The 26,749-nt window shown below is 37.0% G+C and overlaps 1 protein-coding gene and 1 pseudogene across 2 annotated transcripts in view; one reads left to right on the forward strand and one right to left on the reverse strand.

The window, feature by feature from the left end:
- Positions 1 to 3,135: 3,135 nt before the first annotated feature.
- On the reverse strand, positions 3,136 to 4,679 carry LOC146480055 (uncharacterized; annotated as a pseudogene).
- An 852-nt stretch (positions 4,680 to 5,531) lies between these two features.
- LOC146480056 (uncharacterized) overlaps positions 5,532 to 26,749 on the forward strand; it is a 21,963-nt gene continuing 745 nt past the window's right edge. Inside the window, exons 1-13 of one of the 2 annotated variants that reach the window (XM_085110111.1) lie at positions 5,532 to 5,629; positions 5,711 to 5,761; positions 6,253 to 6,276; positions 7,611 to 7,631; positions 15,296 to 15,346; positions 15,451 to 15,471; positions 19,188 to 19,463; positions 19,943 to 20,102; positions 21,443 to 21,498; positions 22,308 to 22,414; positions 23,151 to 23,367; positions 24,568 to 24,765; positions 25,026 to 26,749. The exon at positions 25,026 to 26,749 is cut by the window's right edge and continues 745 nt beyond it. In XM_085110111.1, the coding sequence (XP_084966237.1) occupies positions 5,564 to 5,629; positions 5,711 to 5,761; positions 6,253 to 6,276; positions 7,611 to 7,631; positions 15,296 to 15,346; positions 15,451 to 15,471; positions 19,188 to 19,463; positions 19,943 to 20,102; positions 21,443 to 21,498; positions 22,308 to 22,414; positions 23,151 to 23,367; positions 24,568 to 24,765; positions 25,026 to 25,208 (1,431 nt within the window). In that variant the 5' untranslated portion in view covers positions 5,532 to 5,563 and the 3' untranslated portion in view covers positions 25,209 to 26,749. Of the gene's footprint in view, positions 5,630 to 5,710; positions 5,762 to 6,252; positions 6,277 to 7,610; positions 7,632 to 15,109; positions 15,205 to 15,295; positions 15,347 to 15,450; positions 15,472 to 19,187; positions 19,464 to 19,942; positions 20,103 to 21,442; positions 21,499 to 22,307; positions 22,415 to 23,150; positions 23,368 to 24,567; positions 24,766 to 25,025 lie in introns of those variants that run through there. The other variant, XM_085110112.1, reaches the window with a different exon arrangement.

Genomic DNA, 26,749 nt, shown 5'->3' on the forward strand with positions numbered 1-26,749 from the left:
CTCTGCTAAGTTTCGCCAGAAAATTCAGATTTTGCTCGATTTTTCCTGACCGCCGCTCTTAAGATGTTTAAAACTGAAATGATTACCACTGAATAACACCATTCATTTCCTTTGTTGTTCTCATAAAGAATAAAATAAAACATGCTAATGTGACATTAGCAGCTACAGGTAGGTTAAACTAAATCAAACAGGTCTATTTGCCACAGAGGCATTTTAGTAGTATCCTTTACAGTGGCCAAGCACTTGCTCTGAGTCTTTCATAGGGTCAGAGAAGTTCCCCACACTACTAGAAAAAATATGAGACCTGCCATTGGGGTTTTGCTAGTCCATTTGAAACTCTAAAATGTGAAAAAATGTTATGTACTTAGATAAAGAGCTTCAAACAAATTTATTTATACTTGCAAAATTTAAAAATTGTTATAAGATAGAAGGAGTTATAATATTAAAAAACAAATTCAGATGTCTTAAAAAGTGTCTAAGAAGCATCAATTAAAATACTTAAGGACAAAACCAACTAAAATTAGTAACAGACTTAAATACAAAAGAACTAGAACCATTCAATTCTAGGACAGCTTTCTTTCTGAGATGGGTGTCACTTGAGTGTAGTAACTGTTAAACACAGGGAGAAAATTGATTTCTTCATCTAGAAACATTTAAAGCTAGTAAGAAGGATAGCTCACTGAGAAAGAGGCAAACAGATGGGATGTACTTTTAATTAATAAGTTGGTAAGTGTTACGCATGTAAAGCACATGTCAAAAGACAACAACAACAACAATAAAAAGAAACAAAGGTGACCCTTGCAGTGGCAAAGTCACGGATGTATCCTTCCTCTATCCTTCCTCTAGCTTCCTCTGTGGTGAATCCGGAAAAGCCAAAAATGTATCCTTCCTCCATGTCAACAGGCCATCAGGGGTTGTGATTTGAGGAGGATATCAGTTCAGTTACGTTGCTTTTAATTCTCAACAGAAAAATGGGATGCCATCATTTCCATTTGACTCAGAAAGGGTGCAAATCGCATGTGAGCTGTTGATTGAAAGTGATTATTTAATTGGAAGTTAATGGATTGTCCAGACAAATTCAGTGTTAAAGGCCCACATTCACCCAAGATGTATTGCGCGCCGAGGAACAGTTTTCATATATGAAAACCCCCTCATTTTATTTGAGCGGAAGTCGAGTGAGAAAGCAATAAGCGATCACGAATAGTCTTTCCCTCCAGCACGAGTCGTAGAGGAAACCCGCATGAACCGCTTGAGTTCGCACAGCCTATAAGATCGCGCGTTTGGACAATACAGCATTTCAAAACAAAAACAAACGACCGCAATGACTCTTGGGAGAAGGTGGGCCTTTAAATAAGACTTACATAAGTCCCTTAGTCCTAATTCTTATTCCCTTCAACAAAACCCATTAGAAGCCATATTCATTCTTAAAAGCAAACAATGCACTAATTGCGTGAACCGGTGGAAGCGAGAAGAACGTTTAATCAGTGCAAGAAAAATCCAAGAACAAATCTTTTATTTCCCTTTTAGCTTTTGTTTGCTTAGCCTCTGATCGGTGAGTTGGTAGAGCTTCTGTAAGGTTTACACTTATTTATTTTATTTTTATTTATTAAATCAATTCCAACTACATTACTTTGGACAGGAAAATCCAATGAACCTGTGGTCAGCTTAAAACAGAATAATGAGATTCTTTGGAATAAACCGCCTAATGCATCACAGATAGTTACTTGTCTTTTTACCAACAAGGGAAACTTCAATTTTTCTCAGCATTTTATTATTTGTGTGCGACTGTGTACAGTACTTCCGAATATTATAAATTCGAAATGTTGTGTCTGTTTGGCCGTAAGCGTGTTTCTGGGAAACGGAATAAAGCCGAGTCAGAGACACTTACCTTCTAAAATGAGAGTTACATCATTCCTGACTTGTGCTGGTACAAAGAGTATGGTTTTAATACTCTTCGTTCAGTTCTTCCGATCCTCTGAGATCCCAATGATCACCTTGGCTTTTATGGAAAGCAAGCTAGCTTATTCAGTTGGAAGAATTGAAACACTTAGCAAAATATTTCAACATCCAGTTTCCGAAAATATTTCGGGCGTCTCCTTTGATGAACTTTTATCCAAATCGCTAATTCTTTGCGCTAAAGAGAAAGTACTTTTCGTCTATCGATAAAATGTTTACATTATTTGTCCCTTTATATAGCACGATTTCAAGCGTCTCACCGGAAGTAAAGACCAATGCGCAGAAGCGTAGCATTTTTCACCTTATAGCGCATCAGGTTTTCGACAGCCAATGAAAAAAAAGATATTTTTGGATGGACCCAGAGCCACTCGTTCAACAATTTAAAAAAAAACGTTGGGGCTCTGGGGACGAGAATGGATCATACCGATCATACCATAGTCATTCGTCTCGGTTCAGCAGCGGATTATGACGTGCTTTTGTTCTTTCAAGGTAGGCCTATATAATCCACAGGTTCCTGGTTTTTCCCCTCTATTTCTCTCTATTGTGTTCTGAATTTTCTTTGTTTGGGGTTACTTCATTGCGTTTATTTGCCAATTTTTCCTGCATTTGTTTCGTTTTGCCTTGCTTTATTTCAGGACCGCGTGGCGCTAAGCAATTTTTCTGTCGGCGAGATGAAAACTACACTTTCTCCAAAAGTTCTCGTTTTAGGACATTCTTTCGTAAGTCGATTAGGTCATGATCTTAATACCCCATTCAGCTTCCCAAATACGAGCACGTTCTATCGAGCTGTACGTTTCTTGCAGGAACGTGAAAAGGTATTTTTGATTATGTAACCACATAAAGATTGAACGCCTTTTGATTGATTTATTCAGCCCTCTCACGTTTAGAGATTTGAATTCAAAATCAAAGTTGAAGTGTAAGCTCATTGTAAATAACAAAGGATAATCTGTGTAAAATGCAATGGCAAGGGACCCTGATAAGTGCCTTTCGGTCAAAAGACAGGAACAAGCGGGAGCAAACGAGAATTAAACAAAGTAAAAATAAAACGAAAAACAGCTAAACTAAGGGAACATATAGCGAACATTTGCCTACTTTTTTTCAGGTACAAAAGGCAAGGGCCTAGCCTGAAGCGACGCGCTGCACCCGGCAGTGAATAAATTTAATAACTGGCGCAAGTCTATAAATTAAGTAGCAAAATACCGTTTATATATCATTTAAGTCTTCTTCTGCGTGAATTTTTATAGGAGATCCGTCCGGAGACGTTTTGACGTACACCTTCCCGTCTGAGGTCCAAACACTGGAAAGAACTCCGTCTTTTCTTCTCCTGTTTGCGGCTTTGACCAAGGATCTTCTAAAAGCCGTTAAATTTTCATTAATAAATATGCGATGGCGCGCGGTGGAGGGATAGTCCGAAAAAATGTCCCTGATTTTTACATGTTTCAGCTTTGTACGTTCTTTATAAATCTTGGATTTAATTTTGTAGCTGCAGAACTTCATTAAGATGCTTTTGCCTTGATTAATCTTGTGCGATATTTCAATCTCTTCGGGCTCAACGGTAACATTAAGGGCCTCAGCTACTTTGATGACAACACTTTCCGTGGATGTGTACGCATCTTGCGGAACACCTTAAATTTTCTAGGGAGTTTTTACGAAAATACTGCTCTAAGTAATCTAGACTTTCCCAAAGTTGATCACATTCTTCTTTTTGTGTTTGTAGCGTCTCTTTTGCTGTTTTAAGCTGGATATATAACGTGTCTACAGAGCTTCTTAAGGCTTTATTTTCATCTTTATTCTTCTTGATAGACGCTTTCAGATCTTTCAACTCGTCTCCAGTGAACTTCACTGAGCTTTTGAGATCTTCGATTTTTTTTCTGACCGCTTGATTCTCTGTAATAGCTGAAGCGACAGACGTTTGGATGTCGATTAGCAGTTTTTTAATCTCAAGGAGGTTTGGTTCCTCCTGGTCCTCCTGGTCGTCGTTAAAGGCCGCTTCATGGGCGAAAATGTTAGATTAATACATGATGTCATGTTTTTCACTGAATACGTAAAAAAGCCCGGAATTGCGATGCCATATTCCTCGACTTTCGAAAAGCATTCGACACAAATGAATGGACGCACTTAATAACTGCCCTACAAATGTTTAATTTTGGTCCTAATATGTTGAATTGGTTTCAATTAATCGACAACCAAGTATCCAGTTGCGTCTTATCGATAACGGACATGCATCCGAATTCTTTCTTCTCGGACGAGCAGCTTCGGCCTCGTCTAATATCCTCCCTGTGGCCTTTTCGTTTGAGAGCTAAACGAGTAGGCTTACTCGGGCTCAAGCTGACAGGGTTCGGATATTGAGAGCTTTTTCTTCAGGAGGTAACAGTCTTTGGCCGTAGAAAGTAGGTCTTAGGGATGATTTCTAGTCGGGAAGCGTGAAATTATCAGGAATTTTTGACCCGGCCATAGCATTAGTTTTTTTTCCTTGTTTTAAACTTGGGAGCTATGACCTCACTAGTTCAAAAATTGACTTCAACATCCGGGACTTAAAGTAAAATGGCCAAACAAGAGCAAGAATTGGGGATTTTCTCTTCAAAAAGCGTGAGTTTGAAAAGCTAGTAGATTATTTTTCGCCCTTGTAACTGTAGCGATGTTAGGCGGTTATCTTTAAAACAGGGTAGGGGAATGGCTCATATACCATGGCCGCTAAGCCAATCAAATCCCTGTAATTTCATCATGCAATGATCCAGGTTTTAACACTGAATTGTTAATTATACAACGAAATCGCGCCGAATATCGTCTGATCATGACTTGGCTAAAACCAAGTTGTTTTATTATTCAACACACTGATAACAAAGTACAGTTTCATTGCACAAAAGCTGGAGACGATCTTCCGAGGTCGTTACTTGCGCTCTGCCATTTTTCTGTCCGACACACGAAATTACGTACATCGCAGGATATCTGTTGTATACGAACGACGAACATTGAGTGCAACATGACCATATTGAATAAAAACGAGATGTTCTAGAATTGGCCATTTATTTGTGATAATCAATCTATTCTTTCATGTTGTTTGTTATTCTTTGGCATTTCCAGTGTCGATTAAGGGGGGATTCAGAAATGGAATGCTCCTAAAAAGAGATTTAAACATAAAAAAGGAATAAAGATATACACAAGCACCAAAACATAAACCCGTTATACGTCATACACGTAAGAGCACTTCTGATTTGACGGTAAAATTTAATTTTCAGTTATGTTTGTTAAAATCTTAATTTTTCCTTTTTTGGCTGAAGTTCCTTTATTTTCCACTCCTTTCTTCCGCTCTGCCTTTTTTTCGAAAAGATCATGTAAAACATTCTGCTTTGATGGCATTTTTCGATCGCGTGAAGTCATGAAAAATGGCTAAAACGTAGGAGTGAAATAGCATGCATTTAATAATAAGTCTTACTATAGCGGATATTACCAATATTCGTCCTTCTTCGTGTTCATGTAAGAGACCAGTCCAAAGTTGAACTTTATTGGTCACAGAAACTACCTTCACTATTCCTTACGCAATATCTAGAATGTCTTGTAAATTCACGGATATTTCTTTTCCGTTAGTGTGTCTTAAATCGTAGACATGGCCGTGAAATTCTCCGTCGTTTGCTCCCTATTACGCCGCTCCAAACCTTATCTTAACGCCCAAGTAAGCATCCTTGATGAAAAAAAATACACAAAAATCAATATTTAGGGTGAAAAATCTCAAAATGAACTTGATTTTCTCTAGATAGTACCCCAAGTTCGTTGCTTTTCGCTTGGATCGTTCCACTTTGCAGAGGTATGTATAATTTTCAACTGCAGCAAGAAAGTCGGCCATGCATATAGGAAGATAATGCTTAATCTATTCAACCTTAACCGCATTTGAGTAAATTCAGTTTTAAAGAATACCGAAAGAATACCTTTCCAGCCGCTTTCAAGTGAAATCGTTCGATTACAATTATCGAACAATGTGCTCAACCAATTCCATTGTCGCTTGTAAATCTTACGGATCAAGCAAAGCGATCAAAAACATTTGGAAAAAAGCGGAACCATAGCGCGCACAAAATGGTTCATGCCAATTGACTGCAATCATGGTTAGTAGTCAGCTTCATAGCATTTAGCAATCATGTTCCACGTTTACACGTGGAAAATAACTTGATCAATCTTGGCGTGAAAAACACAAAAAGATCTTTAAAGAGTTCATATTTGATTTCCTCGTCCCTTTTAACTATATTTTCGTTTCTGTTGACAATGAACGATGATGTATTTTTTTTTTTGGTTTGGTTTCAGGTTACTGTTCATCCAGAGAGGCGGGTATGTAATATCTGACGTTTTTATTTAATAGCAATATTAATTCGAGTCTATTCAAGTGAATATTTATAGGTCTTTACATTTTTTGTGTTTTTTACTTGATTTTAAATAAACTGTTGTAAAATGACAGCTTAAGTAAGTGTTACCAGGAGCGCTCCGTGTGTTAAACTGGCTAATCAGGGTATTTTTTTTATTACCAAGTAAACAATCAAGTGTCGATCAATAAAAAGGCTCTTTTTTATGTTTGTATGCGGTTATGGTGCTATAAAAGGTTTATATTTATAGGTTATGCATCAGTGAAGCTAAGTGGTATTAAAATAGCAAGTTTTCATATGCAAAAGGTGATATTCCGCCATTGAAGTATTTGAGGCTATTTTGCGGGCTAGAATATCGTAACCCTAAAGTGACTTTTTATCAAATAAAAAATAAAGAAAAGTGAACGGCTTAAACTCAAAAAGGAACCTTTTCTGTTGACTTGACAATGAAATACACTTTTTAAACACTGATATTTGCCTATAAAATATTCACCTGTTGGCATTTTGAAGCCTAATTGACAAACAAACGAGGCAACTACGTCATTTTGCATTATATTGGACATTTTGCCTCTCCTAAATATGCCTTTATAAACAAAGAATATTTGACTGTAGGCTCAGTTAAGTTATAGAAGCCAAGGGATTCTTAAAAGCGTTATTGTAATTGGACGCGATCATGGTTTCATTCTTCATTTCTTACCATATTACAAGCGCTCTGATTGGTTGCTTGGTTCGTTTTAGACCAGTTTACGTCAAATGAGATAACGTGATTTCTAGTGATTGTACATCACTAGTTAGCGGGCAGTTAACAACGGCGTTTACGTCAAATTGTACTGTTTTTTAAAAAGCCTTTTGGTGATAATTAACTATGCAATGCAAGCAAAATCCTGTAGAATGAGAGGCTAATACCAGCGTCAACACGATAATGCCAGTTTGGCAGCCAATTTTGTTTTCTCATAACCCAACGTTATCAATCCAAGAGCGGTTTTGTTATAATTAAAAACGCTGCAAACGTCTCCTTATATCTGCATTAGATTTGCTAGGATATGTGTCGAACATGTGACATTTTGAATTCCTCTGTACACCAAGAAATCATATTGTTAATTCATGACAACAATCGATTATCTATAGCCTACTTCGATCTGTTTTTTGATGTCCTGCGATTCAACTGAAGACTCTTGTCTGAAGAACTCGCTAACTAGTTTGTCAAATTTGGACGCTTAAGGGCCTTGGTCCTTTTTTCCTGGTGGTTCTTTGTTTGCATCATTCCAAACACTCATAAACCATGTGCATTTTGCGTTTCAGGCCGCTGTTGGAGAGAACCAGGTTTGTGATATTTTACTGAGATATTTGATGTCTTAACGCGTATTTCATAGCTGAATATTTACTCAAGGTAACTAACGTTCACTTTTGTTGCTGTTATGACAACTTCACCACGTGATAAGCGCTAGCTAGAATGAATACGATCGAAAACTGACATGACCGCGTAACGAATACGTTAAATCACTAACACTAAAATTGAATTTTCTGCTTTCGTGCGCTTCCGATAACAATTCGTGCATGCTTCCGTTTTGTCTCAACGGCTAGCTGATGCATTACGCCTGATATCAAATCTAATACTTAACAAAAATGAAGAATTGTGTCCCTTTTTTTGAGTCAAGGAAGCATTTCTTAGCCCCCAAATCTGAAAACAAAATTTTAATAGTCTGGACTGTGTGACGCAGTAGTATTTCAATGTTGGCTTTAAAATGTTAAGCGTTTAAGATGTTTTAAATATTCAATGAACTCTAAAATACCCTTTGGTGTTGGCATATTTAAAATCACGTTACGCTGTGCTCACATAGTTTAGGCCGCTGTCTTACAGCCACTTAGGAAAAGATTACAATTTGCCATGAATCTCATTGTTCTTCGCTTGTGACAAACAATTTCCATCACCTTGTGTTCTACCGCTCGATAAGCTTTTCAATATTGTTTTTCCCGGCGTGCTCGTTTGGGGCCATTCTTTCTTGTTTCAAACCCAACTATACAATTATCTGTTAAATAAGATAGACTAAAAAGGGAAATTTCTAGATGACATTGCAAATCTCGTACCACTGATACTGTATTTGATGAAATTACTGATTTCAAATGATTTTCATTTTTAAAAGAGACTGGAGAATGCAATTGAAGTACGTCCGAAAGAAATTAAAATCGACCTTACGGGAGTGCATGCCTGCAAACACACACCCGTGCCCCTCCCACCCTAAATTCACAGGGGCGGATCCAGGAATTTCTGAAAGAGAGGGGGGCTTGTACACTATTTTAGTAACCTTCAACGCCAATGGTGTGGAAAGCGAGTGACGGCCCGTGCCTCTGGCGCGAGCTCTTAAGGGGATCCGGAGCCAACCCCCCCCCCCCCCCCCAAAAAAAAAAAAAAGAAAAAAAAGTTTCCGATTTTCCCTCTAAAGCGCCATTTGCAGCATTCCTGAGACCCGAAAAGCGTTGTGAAGGTATGATATAAAATCTGTAGTTTATCTATTTCTTTGCCAGAAACCCAAAAACATAATGCATAATTAAAAGGGACAGCAGTATCAACAATAGTTATTTGTCGGTTCTCTTCAAACCTCGTTAATCAGACAACGTAGCCCGAAAGAGTCTTCTAGGATGAGCTTTTACAAAGGCCTCGCATATCTCGTCTACCTCGAATCTCTCAGGATAATGCATAGCAATAACAGCGAGATCTGAAAAGCGTTCTTCAGACATCGTTGATCTGGTGCACGTCTTGATCCGTTTCATGAGCGAAGAGGACCGCTCAGCTTCCGCACTACTGATTGGGTGCATGCAATAAGAAGTAGACGATGGATGTTTGGAAAAGCATCCTTTGGGGAATGGAAGGTCGTTCTCACAGAACAACATGCCTTCTGTTGCTTCAGATAGTTTCAGGGTGTTATTAACTATGATAAAGCAAGTGACGGGCGTGGCGATCCTCGTCAGAAAATCGTTCTTGCATTTGAATAATCAGAGAATCAAGAAGGGGAATAGCCACAGATTTTTTGTAATGATCAACTAGACTAGAACTGGGAATTTTTGAGCGATTCCTCTGTATGCTTTTCGTTCTGGGAATAGCCTCAACGATTCCCACTTTCTCAGCAAGGTCTAATATTTGTTTGTACCAAAGTTTAAAGTGGCTGTCAATGTTTTTTCTAGCGGACTTGATGTTTCCAATTAATTCAGTCGCGAAATGTACATTATCTTTTCATGACTTGACAAGCAGTCGAATGGTGGAAGTGAAACAATTTCGTAAAAAAAATATTTATTATTAATTTAGGAAGAATCAAACAAAATAAGAACAAATGCTGCTCAAAGGGGGGTTGCAACCCCCTCAACCCCTCCCCTGGATCCGCCTCTAATTCAGGTTTACAATGCAACGCATCAAAAAGCTCTTCATGCTTTCCTTAGTCTAAGACGACGCACTGATTTTAGTACACTGAAACCTTCTCTTGCATGTAAATGTTTTGACACAATGATTCAGCCAATTCTAACCTACAATAGTGAAGTGTGGGGTGCCTTTGTTAAATCAGATTTTAAGTCGTGGGAAGGCTCTGGGAATTGAAAAAACACGTTTAAATTTCTGTAAACGCTATTTAGAAGTACATAATAAATCATCCAACGTTGCATGTAGAGCTGAACTTGGCAGATTTCCTCTAATCGTTGACATAAACAAAAAGATACTTAATTACGTACACTACCTCCAAGGAAAGGATGAACATTCTATAGTAAAACAATCCCTAAGAATATCTGTTGACCTTCATTATAACGGTCAAACTAGTTTTTACTCCAGTCTCATGAAGATGAGCGAATATTGTAATATCCCCAACTTTAATTATTACACATTGAATGAAAATAACATCAAACAATATGTAGATCTTATGAAAAAGAAATATATCTCTTATTGGCACCAAACCCTTAAACACTCACAAAAACTCAACTTTTATTCCACAATCAAAAACACTTATGGCCCCTCTGCTCACCTAGATCTCACAGGGAAAACGCTTCTAGGAAGGCATTAGTGAAACTAAGAATAAGCAGCCACAAGCTTTTGATTGAAACAGGAAGATACGACAACATACCCCGTAATGAAAAGGTGTGTATTGTTTGCAACTGTAAAACCATTGAAGATGAAATTCATTTTTTATTTGATTGCCCAAGTTACTCTTCTTTAAGAGATATGTTCTTTACTAAAATAGAACCTAGCCTTCCATTTACCCGACTATTAGTAAAAGAAACTTTACTATCGCATATAATGAACTCAACTGACTATTTTATAAACACTCAATTAACTTCATTTGTTTCCTCGTGCTTCGAATTGAGAGATAAACTTCTCTCCGGAATGATAACTTCCACTGTATGAATAGTTTAAAATAAGTAAAGACTTCAGTTGCTTTCTTTATTATTTTATTTTATTTTATTTTATTTATTTTATTCTATTTAAGTTATCTTAGGAATTAGTTATCGAATCAATAATTAGCTATGAATAGCGTTTGCAATGCTGTATTTGTTATAGCCATGCAAATAGAGCTTGTTGTTGTTGTTGTCAAATACCAACGTCCCTCACTACCGACACATTTTCTTTTTTCTGTGTACGACAAAAATGCATGTACTTAATACACAGTGCTGCAAAATACAGTCTAAGATTGAGACGGCTCAGTGGACACTCCTAACAGACCAGTGAATACAATGACTTCATCACATTTTAGTGCGCCATGTTTTATATGTGATGTAAAATTTGTCTTTTAAATATAAAAAGGAAAGAGGTTCGATAAACAGACGTATTTGTAGTAGCTCTTTGCCTCTTCACGTTCGTCGACTGAGTGTTTATACCTCTGAGTACGGTTGCAAAAACTGCAAAAGTTCTTAGTCATCTCGTCCTAATTTTGAGGGAACACCTCATCATTTGGTAGTTCTCGACAATTACAGCAATATAGCTAGACTGCAAGCAGTCCCTATCTGGATAGACGAGAGTTCGCGCGAAATAGCCAAGCGCGAAAAAAAAAAAATACTGGAGGGAACGAGAGGAGGGGGACTTGGGGAAAGGCAGGAAAAGTCTCTTCTCGTTTATTTCTCCTCGCTCCAGTCTCGCTGCGCTGTGAGCCAACCTTCTCGACTGACCAGAAAGGGACTGTTTGCAGTCTACAATATAGCTTTCACAGGTCTAAATCGAACGTTAAACAAAATTTTTCTCACAGTAGCCGAAACTGCTCGTTCCTTTGCGATGTGGGACGAAGATGCCGTGAGGCCCTCAGGGGGTCAAAAAGAGCGAAAGTGGAATGAATATTGCAGTCGAACCTGTATAAAACGATCGCCCTCTATTACAGTAAGCGGTCTGTTGCCAAATCCCGAAAATTACTTTATTACTGTAATTCTGACCTCTATTAAGCGGTCGCGGTCATCCTTTACTTATTCCCAACGAAAAGAATACGACTCAAATGTGGTAACAAATAGCGTGCTAGGCACTTGAATTTCTAACGACCAACAATACTGACCGCTGTAGGATCTTGGCGTTAATGTTTTATTAGTCCGTTTCTATATGCCATCATTCTCTTTCTCATACTATTTCATCGCTGCAGTTTCTTTACCGGCCAAGTAAATGATTTTGTGAGCGCTTTTCTGCATAAACTGTAGTAAGTTATCAAATGGGTTTTTATTGTGTTTGACGTGTAGTTTTTTGTGTTTTTTACTGCTAAACAACAATACTTATATGTGTCAAGTATAAGCATATGGTTGATAGATGCATTTTTCAAGTGACACAGGGATACTCGGAAAAAGGAAATCCGAGTTTTCTCAACTGGAGGCGAACCTATGACCTTGCTATTACCTAGTTCGGAGCCTCGTGGGGGCTAGGACTTTAAACTGGTTGGGTGCCGCATGTTTGTCCCATGAACCTAGTTTAATGGCCTTAGCTCCCACGAGTCTCCCATACAGCTCAGTGGTAGAGCATCCCAACTAGTGATCGGAAGGTCTAAGGTTCGACCCCTGATAAGAGACACTCTGGATTTCTTTTTTTAGAGCATACTGTTAGGATTTGAATGTCGATGCATATTATATGTGAAAAGAGATATGGTGTTATGTTTTAAGTCGGGTGAACAAACGATAGATGTATTTTGGTTGTTTCTTGGCAACGGAATTTTAACCAGAAAGTATTTGTATAGCTGGTTCATTGTTGAGATAGCTGTTTAGCGGCAGTAGAAACCACAAAAAAAAAAAAAAACTAGCACCATCACTCCTAATTAAGATGACAAGAGGACACTGCTGAATGTTTGGAGGTAGCGGACCAATCAGATTCTGTAAAACGTCAAGGTCGCTGAGTTGGTATACAAATCAACATTGCCCACCTCTTGGAAAGTGAATAAGGTCTTCGCTCGTGTTTCTGTCGCACAAATTACTAAAATTTAAGAAGAAGCTTCTCTTAAAACACAAAAGAGACCACTATCTTTTCCCGGCTTTTACTTTGAAGACTCACTGTTTTCTGAAAAGGGCGAAGCGCTTTAACCTTTCCAAGTTTGAAAATAGGTGGAAATTGCGTAAACTGCGAAGGGCTCAAACGAACTCAATCCTGAGGCATAGATTTGTCACCCGAAAGCGTTGCGTTTAGGTTCTTTCCTTGCCTTGGATTTTTTGCCTTGTATGATAGGAGATCACCGCATTGGTATACACTAAAACAGTTACTGTCTTCAATCTCGGTGAATCAGTAGGTTAAGGAATATTTACCACGCCGCCTCCTTGATTTCAGAAATAATTGCTCAATATTCGGAGACAGCGGACCAATCAGATTGGGTAAAACGTTAAGGTCGCCGAGTTGGTCAAATCGTATACGCATACATACGGTTATAAGTGAAAGTAGCCTGTTCGCTAATATAATACAGGTTTTTTTGCGGTTGAGTAACTTGAGTGCTATGGCCAATTATTTTCCCCACATGGATCCTTTTGCTTGCTAGTGTTTCTCTGCGGATGAACACTTCACACGTCACGTGATCTGTTTAGACCAATCAATCAGACTCTAATCCCAATTTTTATGTCAATACAATCAGCGGATAAAAATCGAAGTCATTATCAATTTTAATTTAGCACAAGCCGACATCGGTAACTTTTTCCAACTCTTGGTACTTCTATCTTTTTTAATTAGACGATGACTTGGCAGTGAAAATGTTGGGCTAACTTCACCCGTGGCATTCTCCTATATCTTTTTCAATAGCCACAGGAGGTTTACGCCAAACCGGGACGCCAAACAAATAAAAAACTTATCTTCCAAATTTGACCTGCATTGTTCTCGATCGGGAGCTCTACAACCGACAAAAACAAAAAAATAAATAAAATTCTCAAGTTTTAATTAAATTTTAGCGTCTGAGTAAATACTCCAAAGCACAAGACAAATATCTCTCAGATTTGCTTGAAAAAGTAGATACTAGAGACGGCATAATTTTAGGAAGCTGGGTGCTGTATCGTCTTTATCACTGGATAAATTTTATTACTTTGAGAGAAATTTTTGACAAAGTCTTTTACCCGTCTTGTGGTGCCTTTGAAGATGGGGGATAATTTAGATCCTTGCTTAGATCCTTTGTTATCTTTCAGTTTGTTTGGGATGTTCCGTTGTATTGCTGACACTCTCGCTATTTTTCAGTGAGGATCAAAGAAATTCTTACGTTTTAAAACACCTCTTCTAGTCTCCAAAACCAGAGCACCGTCTGCCTGTTTCAAAATTTTAGATTGCGATTTAATGAGGCACTTTAACAGTCTTAAAACAAAATTAAACCATCGAATTCAGCATTTCCGTGAAGAACTTTCATGCGCAGCAGGTTCAATTTTTCCCCTTCGCTGTCGGGTCCGGAACGTGATACTCCGGCCAAGAACGGTCAGTCAGTCAGTAAAAGAAAAAAAAAAAAAGAAAAATTCAAAGTAGAGCGAAAACAACATTAACAGATCAATAAATAAATGAGAAATTGATATTACCGTAAATCCTCTATTAAGCCCTTGAATTACTTACATGTTTCCAGTGACCGTCCTCTTGCAATGAACCGCGGTCGTATCCAGATCTTCTCACTCTCCGAAGACAAACTGATTTGGATACGAAAATTAGCCGCGGTTATCACCCTGCAAGTACAAGTTGTTCAAGCCTATAAGGTTTGATTTAGATGTTAGGCACTCCAGCTCTCAAATCCTACTCAACATTTGCGTCAGTTTTAATTTGCGTCAATTTAAGTGTTTTAAAAAACACCGAAAAAATAGATGATCGCACATCTTCGGCTGAGAAGTGTTGCAAAATTCGCTCCAAACGTTACCTTTGTTGTACTTGGGAGAGAAAAGGGAGCAAACAAAGAAATCTGAAACTTTCGGTTTTCTTTTGTCTTTCTCGTTTTTTGTTTGTTTGTTGTTCTTGTTTTATTTTGAGGTGGAGAATGGGAGGGGATTCGGTCAATTTACGGGAGACTAAAAATTTTGGCTTTTGTCGTGGTGAGAAACACCGCATTTCTCTTTAAAAAACGTAAAATTCAAACTTTGATTCAGTTAGAGATTGAAGTTCAACGTAACTTTATATTGTTGCTGAAGTCTTTTACACATTTCTGTGTTTCCAAAATATGTCACGCTAACCGCGAATTGTGCTTTTGAGCCTTTTGTCCGACTTGCAATAAACAAATCAAAAATAAAACCTTTTCCCCAGGGGGAATACTGAAGTATTTTTGGTGTATTTTCCCTGAGACAGGTCAAAATCTGATTGGTCAGTGGACATTGCCTTCACTCTATGCTCTTGCGCAATAACGCGTGTCGTAATTTCACTGTCATTTTCAAACCGGCTGAGATGGTTGTGAAAGGCTCTGTCGTTTTCTCGCTTTTGCGTCGCTCGAAATCCCTTCTTAACGTTGAAGTAAGCTCTCCGTACGAGATAAAGAATAAATGCACCAAATTTTTCTCAAAGAAATCTCAAACTAAATAAACAATCGTGTTTTTACCCGCAGGCTGTTTCGAGGGTGCGATGCTTGTCACTGGGATCTCTTAAATTTGCGGATGTAAGCTTTAATTTCCTATTGCTGAAGTATCTGTTTTCTGTTCTTTCATAATTTGAATTTTTTCACAGTGAAATTAAACGTGTCGTGGTACTTTATCGTTTCAGGTTGTCAACCCAGAGAGCCAGGTTTGTGTGATTTTTATTCAAATTTTATTTACCGGTAGGTTGGCGCCTGATTAAATTTTTATACAGACAAAGGATTTCTAATATACAGAGTAAACTGCTCTGTATCTGTTGTCCCGTGAAGCACTCCATATAATTAATGTTACTTTATTGGTTATGCTTCTTTGATTCACATATTGTGTACGTCGTGAGTTCGCCACGTTACGTCACACAACTGTCTTCCGGGAAACACCCTCGTGAATAGCAAATTCAAGCATGAGTTTAGAATGAGTGCCAGCCAAGACTAGCGAGAAATGAAGACTTTATCAGGCTTCTTTATCCTTGTACATTCGTACGTGAGGTTGTCATGGATGTTAAGAGATTATTTGCAGTGGGTCGTGACATAGTTTATATATACAGTACAAAGGTTCCATTCCACAGATATTGAAGATCATAAACACTTGAGCTCTACTTGATAACTTGTCTTACTTTGACTATTTTTATGAGTGGCATCTGATTTTCTTCTGCCTTGACACTGATGTATGCAGAAATATTTTTATAGGTCACACGTTTCTCTCAAAACCCTTTTGTTTATGAACTGAACAACAAAAGCAACAACATTTATGGATATTTTCTAAACTAAAGGTGCATTCGATTGAGCCTATTCCGGAATGGGAATACATATAATGATGAAAAGAAATCCCTCATAAGAGATTTATGGAGTTACTGGAGTACAAAGTCACTTGTAAATTATCATGTGTCAGCAAAAGTGTGCAGAAATGTCTTCTCAAATTTACTTAAGAGGAAAGAGAAATGTAACAGCTATAATTTCTGCTTATTGTTATTCTGGAATACGGTCAACCGAACGCGACCTTAGTTCAAGTTAACTTTCACTTGTGAACAGAAAGATGGATGGTCCGAGAACTAACAGGCACATCATGTTCAGAAATAGAGCGAATTTAATTTTTCCTGTACCAACCATATTGTTCATAATGGAGCACAGGGAGCAGAGGAGTTATACTAGAAATGTCAATAAAAAAACGTTTGAAATCCCTCTTAAAATGGCATTCTTGTATTTCTTTGCGTAGTTAAAACCTCATTTGCGAACCAAATATATGCATTCATTTGCGATCGAATGCGATCGATCGTTTCAAACCGCCATTATTTTGAAAAGTGTCGACCGCTGTTTATTGGGTCAACTGACTGTGGGCGGCAAAGATGTCACAGCAGTAAGAAAAGAGACAAGGGATGAAACAGATTTCGGTCGAATTTTCGTTTCCCAATAACTCGCTACATATTCAACAAACGACACCCATTATTTGCATGCGGTATTGCATTTACGTTATCTTTAAGCTACCTAAACCATTACGATGAAAAGATTTGTTAAACAGGCCTTTTACAATCGCTCATTTCGCATTGAAAAGTTGGCTTTTCGTGGGATGTGCACCGCAACATACTGGTGGCGGAAATACGTCATATAAGGTGTCATGCACATGACCGGAAGCCATTTGAATGAGTTTATTGTTGTGAGCATGCGCACAGTAAGCGTCTTCTGTGAAAACGTCACTTCCGCCACCAGTGTGCCGCGCTTCACATCCGACGAGTCACGTGGTTCTATGTTGCTCCCCTTGTCATTTTTTCTTCTCGGCACTTCGTGCCTCGTTCGGAAAGCGAAGCTTTCCGAAAATCGTTCGTTGGACTTCGTCCAACTGAATACACGGTCCCAATAAACAACGGTCGACACTTTTCAAAATAATGGCGGTTCGAAACGATGGATCGCATTCGATCGTAAATGAATGCATATATTTGGTTTGCAACTGATTATGCAAAGAAATACAAGAATGCAATTTTAAGAGGTAAGACGTTTTTTTATTGACATTTCTAGCATATCTCCTCTGCTCCCTGTGAATGAAGTGAGCCTGAATTACAGTCGAACATCTTTATTACGGACACCAAGGGGACAGGGATAAGTGTCCGCATTATAGGTGTCCGTTTTAGGGAGGGAGGCTTTGTATGGATTTCGGTCTCTCAGTGACCAAGTGAACTGTCCGTAATAGAGAGGTGTCCGGATTAAAGAGGTGTCCGTAAGGAGAGGTTCCACCGTATATAAATCAAGTGATATATTCTCAAGAAGTTCTGGGCTAAATTGGTTCATTGATGATTTGGGTGAGACCAATTGCAAGATGATGATCATTCATTAGATGGATCTGAGACCTTGTCACCCAACAGAAATCTCCATCAGAAGCCACTTATTGACCTACATTGTAATCACTTATTGATTTTATTGAAGGGGTATATACCCCTTTGCAAATATATTCAATCACATAAAATTATTGGGCCTTTTCATGCATCACAAAATAAAAGGCAAAAATTGTTCACGTTCACGCAAAAATCAAGGAGGTCACGTTTAACATATGCAAATAAAAACCAAATTCACTTATTAATATTTAACACCAGGCAACTAACACACAGCTATCTCCGGTCACTAAGTGTGTTTTTAGACTTTGGAATAGAACTATATAGCAAGTTCTTTTGGTACCTTATTGTTTCTAATTTTCACAGTAACTTTGTTTTGCAAAAATAGCACAGGCAAATTTCACTGTGCTTTAATTTCATGATTGGGAAAAACAATTACGGACGTTACAAGAAACTAAAGTTCAAAAGAATTTTCCAAATGTTGAGCTGCATTAGCAAAATGATAGGCTCACAAAAAATTATTAGCACAACAGATTTTAATTTCACTTGGCAATATTTCACAAGGACACTCAAGAGAACTAATACAGTATAGCAAAGCAAACCTGAAAAGCCTTCTGAAAGCCTTACTGTAGTGTTAGCTGTCTCAAAAAACTGAGCTTTTAAAAACTGTTTCTTGAATACTGAATTTTGATTAAGTAAATGCATGAGTTGTGTATTTTCAAGAGAATTGATGTTCATCAAAAATAATGTAAGAGAGCTCTTAAATTCTGGACATGCATTTTTTGCAAGTAGAGTATGATCAGGTGATCAGAACTGTTTAATCACAGCTAAAGATTCCTTAACCCTCTCACTCCCAAGAGTGCCATATGGCACAATAAGTCCTTACGTGCCCAATATTGGATCAATTTGTATCAAATTTGGACACCAAACAGATCTTAGAGAGATCTGCACAATGGAAGCATAAAATCTTACTCCCCTCCTACATAAGACATGATTAACCACCTCTCCATTTTTTGTAACTTTTTCCTCTTACGCTTTTAAGACCAAGTCACCATTTGACAAGAAACTATGTGCTGAGATCTGCAAATTAAGCTATAGTTTAGGGGTATACCCAGTGTATACGAGAGTATTTTAAGGTTTATATTTTCTCGTTTTAAACACTTTTCATTCTCTTCTGTTACTTTCTTTGTCTTAGCTGGAATGATTTATACAATGCCCCAGATAAAACCTTTTAATTGGTGTATTACAGTTGTTGTAGGGGTTCACAGTTGCCGTTTTACAAAAATACGACATTTCCCATGGGAGTGAAAGGGTTAAGACAACATTAAAGCTCTCAAAAAAGACAGCATACTTTGAAAAAAAAAATATGATCAATCCTCAGCTCAGTAAATGTTTTAAACATTTTTAATTAAAACACTGACTGTTAGTATTTTATGAAAACTACTGGTAACAGCTTTAAATTGTAATTTTGGAGTGGAACAAGTTTCATGAACGTCCAAATAATCCTATTGATCGGGCCCTGGATTGCCTTTCTGTCATTTCAGGTTGCAGAGCAGAAGGTGCGAAATGAAGATGCTGGACAATACACTGAGTTAGTGAGAGACTTCTTAAATCCTAAGGATTTCTACAATGCCCTCTGTATGCATGGAATGGATTATTTTTGTGGTGTTCCAGACTCTCTACTCAAAGACTTTTGTGCATATGTGACAGCTGTCACCCCTAAATCCCGACATGTCATAACAAGCAATGAAGGGCAAGCGATTGCTCTTGCGGCTGGTTATCACATGGCAACTGGGAGATCAGGGGTGGTTTATCTTCAGGTAAGTGCAGCTGCCCATTCTGATTGTACATGTACCCTTGCTTTAATTTTGCAACTGAAATAATAATTATTGTATATCCAGCTTATTTTTTTATTTTTCAATACAACCTGCCCCTCCTACATGTCCTTGAGGATTATTGGGCGGGGGGTCAGCAAACATAGATACAAGCATTTAAGAAAGTTAAACAGGTTTATGTTGCACTGAGGATATTTATAAGCTCTGTTTACAGTTTCTTTTTCAAGTGTTCATGGCAGGTAGATTTTGCTATTTTACAGGCTCTTACTGTGTTATGTGCATAACTCTTAATTTTATATTTTTATTGTATTTTTGTTTTACTTTTAGAGATACTGGTTAAATTATTTTGACATAATTAGTTCTTTTTATTGTATTAGTCTGAAAAGCCCCTAAGGGAAGACTAGTTTAATTTATTATATATTCATTGGTGATTATTGGTATTTTATCTTGTTTTGTTCCACCAGAACTCAGGGTTGGGCAACATTGTCAATCCTCTGATGTCGCTTGCTGTGCCAAATGTGTACAGCATCCCCATGCTGCTGTTAGTGGGGTGGAGAGGAGAGCCAGGCAAAAGGGATGAGCCACAGCACATGGTACAGGGACAAGCTACACCCGGGATACTTGGTATGGACACTCTACATTAAGGTTTTTTTCTTATGGAAATGCAGTGATTTAAAAATGAAAATGTTGCATAGAAAAATTTTGATTTCTTGTTTGAATGACTGGTTTGTTTGTTTTTTAATTAAACCCGATTTGAATATTTTTTGCTGTATTTATTCGGTCGTATTAGTGTGTGCTTTATAAGTTTTACAACTCAGAGCAATCACAAAAGCTGATTGAAATGTGAAATCTAAGTTATACTTTTATTGTAAATTGTTATGCCACTTCTTGTAGCTTTCTTTCAACACCTCTTCACTCATCATAGTTTTACAAAAATGTTCTGACAAAAAGGACTTCCTCTGATTTGGCAAAAACTATATGGTGTGCTTCTGTATAATTACATTGGGAAACTACACGTAAACTTGATTTAAAAAATTATCTGTTGTTTATTTAAAACACTTGTCTGCTTGAATGCCTTTGTTCTTGCAGCTTTCAGACCCCCAAAACATTGTTGGGCCGAAAAAAAATCCATTGTATTGATTTGTCACTTCTACAAAAAACTTATCTCATATGATGAAATCATCATGGCATTAAAACTGTTCAAAGTTAAATGGAATTCTCAGACTGCTGCATAATTTGGGGTGTGGGTCAAGACAGTGTGAAGTCATATAAGGAACAGAGTTCTCAAGTCACTTCGGCGTTTGCAGAGCCCATTAATCCAATCCAAGATTCACTTTTGTATTTTATTCGTCTTGTTACGACTTCCAAAGCCACACAATGCAATCTCAAAATGGAGACATTTAACATGACTACATGGTATAAACTGATTGATTTGGAAACATACTTCTGGAAGTTATATTCCTTTTATTGATAACCTGCTTCAAGGCTTGGCTTGTGATGACATACTGGATGATATGGGATGTACAGTTGTATAGCAGGATAATTAACTACACTTCTTTGTTTATGGAAATTCTGAGAAACATACTCAGCGCACTAATTTGTTGGACAGTCGAACCATTTATACCCAATTTCTTGAATGCAGAAAACCATATTCTACTAAGTTATTATTTCATGTTAGGACATATGTGTATTACCATAATTTTATTATTTCCAAAATGGTGTTTCCTGGTGTTGTATAGAAACAATCTAGTTATTGTAATTATGTTTTGGCACACTTCTTTCAAATCTTTTGTTATATGTTTCCTTGTGATCGCAAGACCAAGAAAGAGTCATAATAACTAATCCCATCGTCTTCCCCTTTGATTGATGATTTAGTGTTTTGTTGCCCTACACCTGTACACTGACCTGTTAATACTTCATGTAGAAGCAGCACTACACTCATTTGTTTCCTGTCCTTTCTTCAGCATCATGTGGTATTCCTTTCCAAGTTTTGCCTGATTACCAAGAAGGAGCTGAGCAGGTAAGACTAAAGGCACATGTAAACTACTGTAAACACCAGCATCTTTTAAGAAAAAAATTATTTTCCATTGAAGTCGGTTTCTGTCAATGAAAGAATTACCTTTTTTTCACTTAATGAATATGTTTCGGTTCCATTTTATCCGTGGTTCATTTTTGTATATATGGTAATGTATGATAATGAGTATAAAATAAAGACAAAAATATTAAAAAATTGAACCAAGGATAAGATTGAACTACAACATATACATTCACATTCGTACCAAACTCGCTTGGTATTTTATGTGAGAAAGATTACTGGTGACAAGTACAGGTTTAATGTCCTCTACAACAAGGAAACCATTTGGCCATTTACCAAGCAAGTAACTGAAGAAAGCTGATGATCATTGCTGTTTGCTTGCTTGGTGGAATGAAAATCGCAGAGTTGTCTAGTTACTTTAATTTGATGTTCCACTGCAAGGCCATTCTAAAAAACCTTGCTAAAAAAATTGGCTTATGAAGGCAATTATTTTTGTAGATAACTAAAACAACTCCTTTCAGAGGAGCCAAACAACAAGGTTAATAGTAGTCAGGACTGGCTCAAGAAAAATTACAGAACCTAATTTCTAGCACTGACGTTCTTGCAGATAAGCCATATGTATGTTCTATGAAGAGGTACACTTTTAATATCTGCCATTGTTTACTGTACATAAATGAATTATTATTTCAAAGTTTCAGTGGTAATCCCTTCAAACCTTAGCAACCTCTCAAAAGTAAACCATGAATTGGTTTTTCAACAATAAATGCTGTAAGTGCCGTGCCTCTTATTTGTAGGCATTGTATGTTGCAAGAAAACATATGGAGACAACCAAGGGACCTTACTGTCTGCTGGTAAGAAGGCAAAACTTCCTACCCTTCAAGCTTGAAAAAGAACCAGACAGGTTAGCCTTATCCAATTATTATGTTTGCTCATACATGTATCAGTACTTTCAATACACAGTCTTGTAAACGGATGGGCTGATTTGTTTGGATAAAAATTTTTTTAATCCGTTCCTCTGACCACTATCTGTTTGTTAGTAATATCAAACCATTCCTGGAGTATCTCAATCAAAGAAAAATAAATTTCATTGTGTATAATTTTTGCCTTTAATTTAAATGTCTTTACTATGATTTACTATGATGTATCTGGAAAGACATTGCAGTAATACTGTGATTACCTAGAACTAAGATGGGATGAAGCTCAGTGTAGGCATGTGCAGTGCCACAAGCTTTCCAGATAACATCCATACCTCCCCCATGGAAGAGATTTTCTCTAGACCCCCTACCCTGCTGGAAATTCCAATTTAGTTTCCTAATTGTTTTAAACCTTTGAGATGCCCCCTGAAATATTCCAATCCCTTCTGTTGGGGAGGGGGGGGGGGTGGTAGTTTTTTGGAACTACACAATACATTTTAAAGGCCTCAGGACAACAGTAAAAGGGATACATAATTGTTTACTGAGGGTTATTTGAATATTTTAGACCTTAAAACTCTTCAGTTGGACTATTTTCAGTTCCTGTCTCTCGGTCTGTAAAGGTTACAATTTTTATTTTTGAACAGTTATTTTCTTTTTTTTTTATGGTGGTATAACAACATTGCTGGTTGTTTTCAATTCCTATCAATTTGTTTTCTTTGCTAGATATCCTTTAAATAGAGAAGGGGCCATGCAAGTTATTATTGATTCTTTAAAAGACCGTGACGTGGTTGTTAGTACAACTGGTATGTTGTCACGGGAACTGTTTGAATATCGTATGGCAAAAGGACAAGGCCATGAAAAGGATTTCCTGACGGTAGGATCAATGGGCCATGCTTCTGCTATTGCTCTTGGAATTGCCCAGTTTAGACCGAAAAGACAGGTATCTGTTAAGTTTTTAAATTAATTTATGCTAATGTGTATAAGCTAAAGTGGGTAATCAACAAGCTAGCCTTAACACTGCCTTTCTTAAGTTTTTCTTCGTTGTAATTAACTTTAATTAGATATTAATGGTGGAAGAGCCACTTTGTGGAAATGGTAATAATAAAGTCATTATTATTATTATTATTATTATTATTATTATTATTTTTTAATAATAATAATAATTTTATTGAATAACGAATAATAAAATAAATTTTACAATCAACATGACTCTAGCGTACTGTACAAGTATGGTTGCATGCAATAAAATTTAATAACATAATTGGAAATCAAATTTTGCACGCTATTAAATCGTGAAATGGCTAATAAATTTATTAAACTACTGTATGTCAAACTTTGGGATCGACAGAACGCAGAATGGCCAATTTATTTCAGATTTCCAATCTGATTGTCCTTGGATGGTCTGAGTTGTTATGTTATAACAACTCAACTCAGACATTCTCCGTTTACATTGCATTATCCAGCCTAAAAATACAAAGCTTATAAAAATACAACGCGATAGTCTTCTTCTCTCCTCTTCTGCTCTATTTCCTACTTCATGTATTATTATTGTTATTATTATTATTATTATTATTATTATTATTATTATTATTATTATTATTATTAACCCTTTTCAGTCTGAACTGAATGTGTTGTTTCTCACACTGGTTAATAAATACAAACTCGGTATCTTTGTGATCCTATTTGGCAGGTCTTAAATTATTAATACTAGTGATAATTAAAGATTAGGGAGTGCGTTTGATGGTCTCAATCCCAGGTTCTCTCTCCTTTGCCAAGTTGGTGATGATGTCATCTGCTGATCTGCCCCTGCAAAATCTGTGGGGAATGCCAGATACATGTCCCAAGATCCATTCCATTCGTTGACCGACTGGTCCCACACAATCAGATTGGAAATCTGAAATAAATTGGCCATTCTGCGTTCTGTCAATCCCAAAGTTTAATATACAGTAGTTTAATAAATTTATTAGCCATTGCTTGTTTGTTAGTTAGTTAGTTAGTTAGTTAGTTAGTTAGTTAGTTACTGCTTATCTGTGCATTGTAAGTTGCCTTTCCTTCTGGTACATTACTTAAAAATTAATATTAATTTTCTCAGCAGTAAAAACAAATGTTTTAATGTGGTTATTGTTATTATTTCTCCAAGGTTTTTTGCCTGGATGGTGATGGTGGTGTTCTCATGCACATGGGTGCCTTGGCCACCATTGGACAGACTGAAGTACCAAACTTTAAACACATTTTAATCAATAATGGCTGCCATGACTCGGTAGGAGGTCAACCCACTAATGGTTTAAGCGAAACTTTTGACTTCTTGGGTATTGCCAAGGCCTGTGGGTATAAAGCGGTAAGTGTATGATAGGATTTCAAACTACACGCTTAATTACCCCCTGGAATGTGCAACATGAAAGCCAACTAACAACTGACTGGCCTGTCTGAACATGTGGTCAGCATTAAGTGCAGTGTGTCAATAAATCTTTTTTCTTCTTTTTAGTCCTGTGAACAAGGTAACATGTACCTATTTTTGTACTTTTCACAAGCATTGTAATTTTGTAAATCTGTTGTAAAATTTATTCCAAGGCTCATTAATGTTTACTGTTTACCCAGGTCATGACAGCAGAACAACCAGAAGATATCACAGAGGCTGTCCAACTCATGAGAAGTCTGCAGGGCCCAGCCCTCTTAGAGATCAAAACAAATAGAGGTGGTAGAAAGGACCTGGGACGACCAACAAGGACACCAATCCAAAACAAGAGGGACTTTATGCACTTCCTTGCCATTGATCATTAGATGATGGTGATAGTTATCTAGTTAGGACATTATGTAAAGGCTGTTGCTGTTTATCTCTGTAATGCAGCCTGTCAAGAGAGGAATGCAGTGAACAGAGAGGTGACATACACCATACGTTGTTGGGAAAAGCTGACAAGGATCCTTATCAGAACATTAGTGGTGAATGAATCACTGGTAACCAGTTAAGAAAAAGTGAAGCAGTTGTGAATTTTTTGTGTTAGCCCTTTAGGTTCCTGTTTGGGTACCAATGGGCTAGTTGAAAACATTAAATTATTAATAATTTATTATTAAAAGAGAATATTCGTAATAATTTATTAGTAAGTCAAAAACTTAATAATAATAATAATAATAATAATAATAATAATAATAATAATAATAATTTCATAATTTATATTAAACTTTGGCAGAATTTGGTCGTTTTTAACCCTTTCACTCCCAAGACCAATTTTATCAGTACAGTTTACTCTTTTAAGTTATTAAAGCGAACTATTATTAGGTTATTCAAAACGATTTCTTTATAAAAGATTACAGCTTTCATTTTACAATTATTTATGCTCCTACATTTACGTGTTTTAGGATAAAATGGTGTTGGGAGCAACTGGGTTATAGCACAAGGTGCTGTCATGTAACTGCTTGTAACTCTGCCTATCTGGTTAGAATTCAAGGACAGAGTTTGTGAAGCCAATTCAACTGAAGGCTGCAGTAAACCGTGGTTTGTTTCTTGGATAGGTGATTTGTTGCGCACTTTGTTTTCTTTATTTCAATTCAAATTTCAAAATAGCACACAGGATGCTAGTTTCTTCCAATGTGAAAAAAGAAAGAAAAGAAAAGAAAAAAAATTAGCAAAGATCCACCCAAGGAAGGATCTAAGATTTTTTATAAGTAATAAAATCTTAGTAGTGATTGGCCATATTTGGTCAGTGATGATGATAAAATAATGGTTTATTAATCGTCATTAATTTATGAGATTTCTAATGATGATGGCTAAGATTTATAAGATCATTAAAGAAATGCCCAGCCATCATGCCCATTGCGATGCAGAAATTATTTTTCTGAGCTGAATTGAATTTGGTTAGGTGTTACTTTAAAAATTATGGCTAGAGGCTCTGAGCCGGTAATTACATCCTGTAATTTTTTGTCCCAATGTGTGTCAGCTACATCACACAAATGGCATAACATCAAGTAGTCTAGAAAGCTTCGGTTACGTTTATGTCTTTATGACAGTGAGTCAGGGAACCAAGTATAAAAAAATAAACAAAACAAAACAAAAACTGTATTTATGTACCGTAGCGCATTACTATAGACTCTCCCCATTGTTGATCACATATTACTTCTAAAGTTCCAAATTTAATTTAAACCAGAATTATTTGTTATTCCAAGTGTTGTGAATGTTATATGGGCTGTCAAGCCTAACTCTTTGTTGTAACACTTTGTGTCAGCTGTTACACCCCATGGTTGTATAATTTTTTTGCACCAAATCTAACTATAGTTGTACATGTAATAATTTTGCATCAAATCTTAGGCTTTCCTCAGTCGTCCTA

This window comes from Pavona decussata, unplaced genomic scaffold (genome assembly GCF_977016875.1).
Source record: "Pavona decussata unplaced genomic scaffold, jaPavDecu1.1 SCAFFOLD_56, whole genome shotgun sequence".
Lineage (NCBI taxonomy): Eukaryota > Metazoa > Cnidaria > Anthozoa > Scleractinia > Agariciidae > Pavona > Pavona decussata.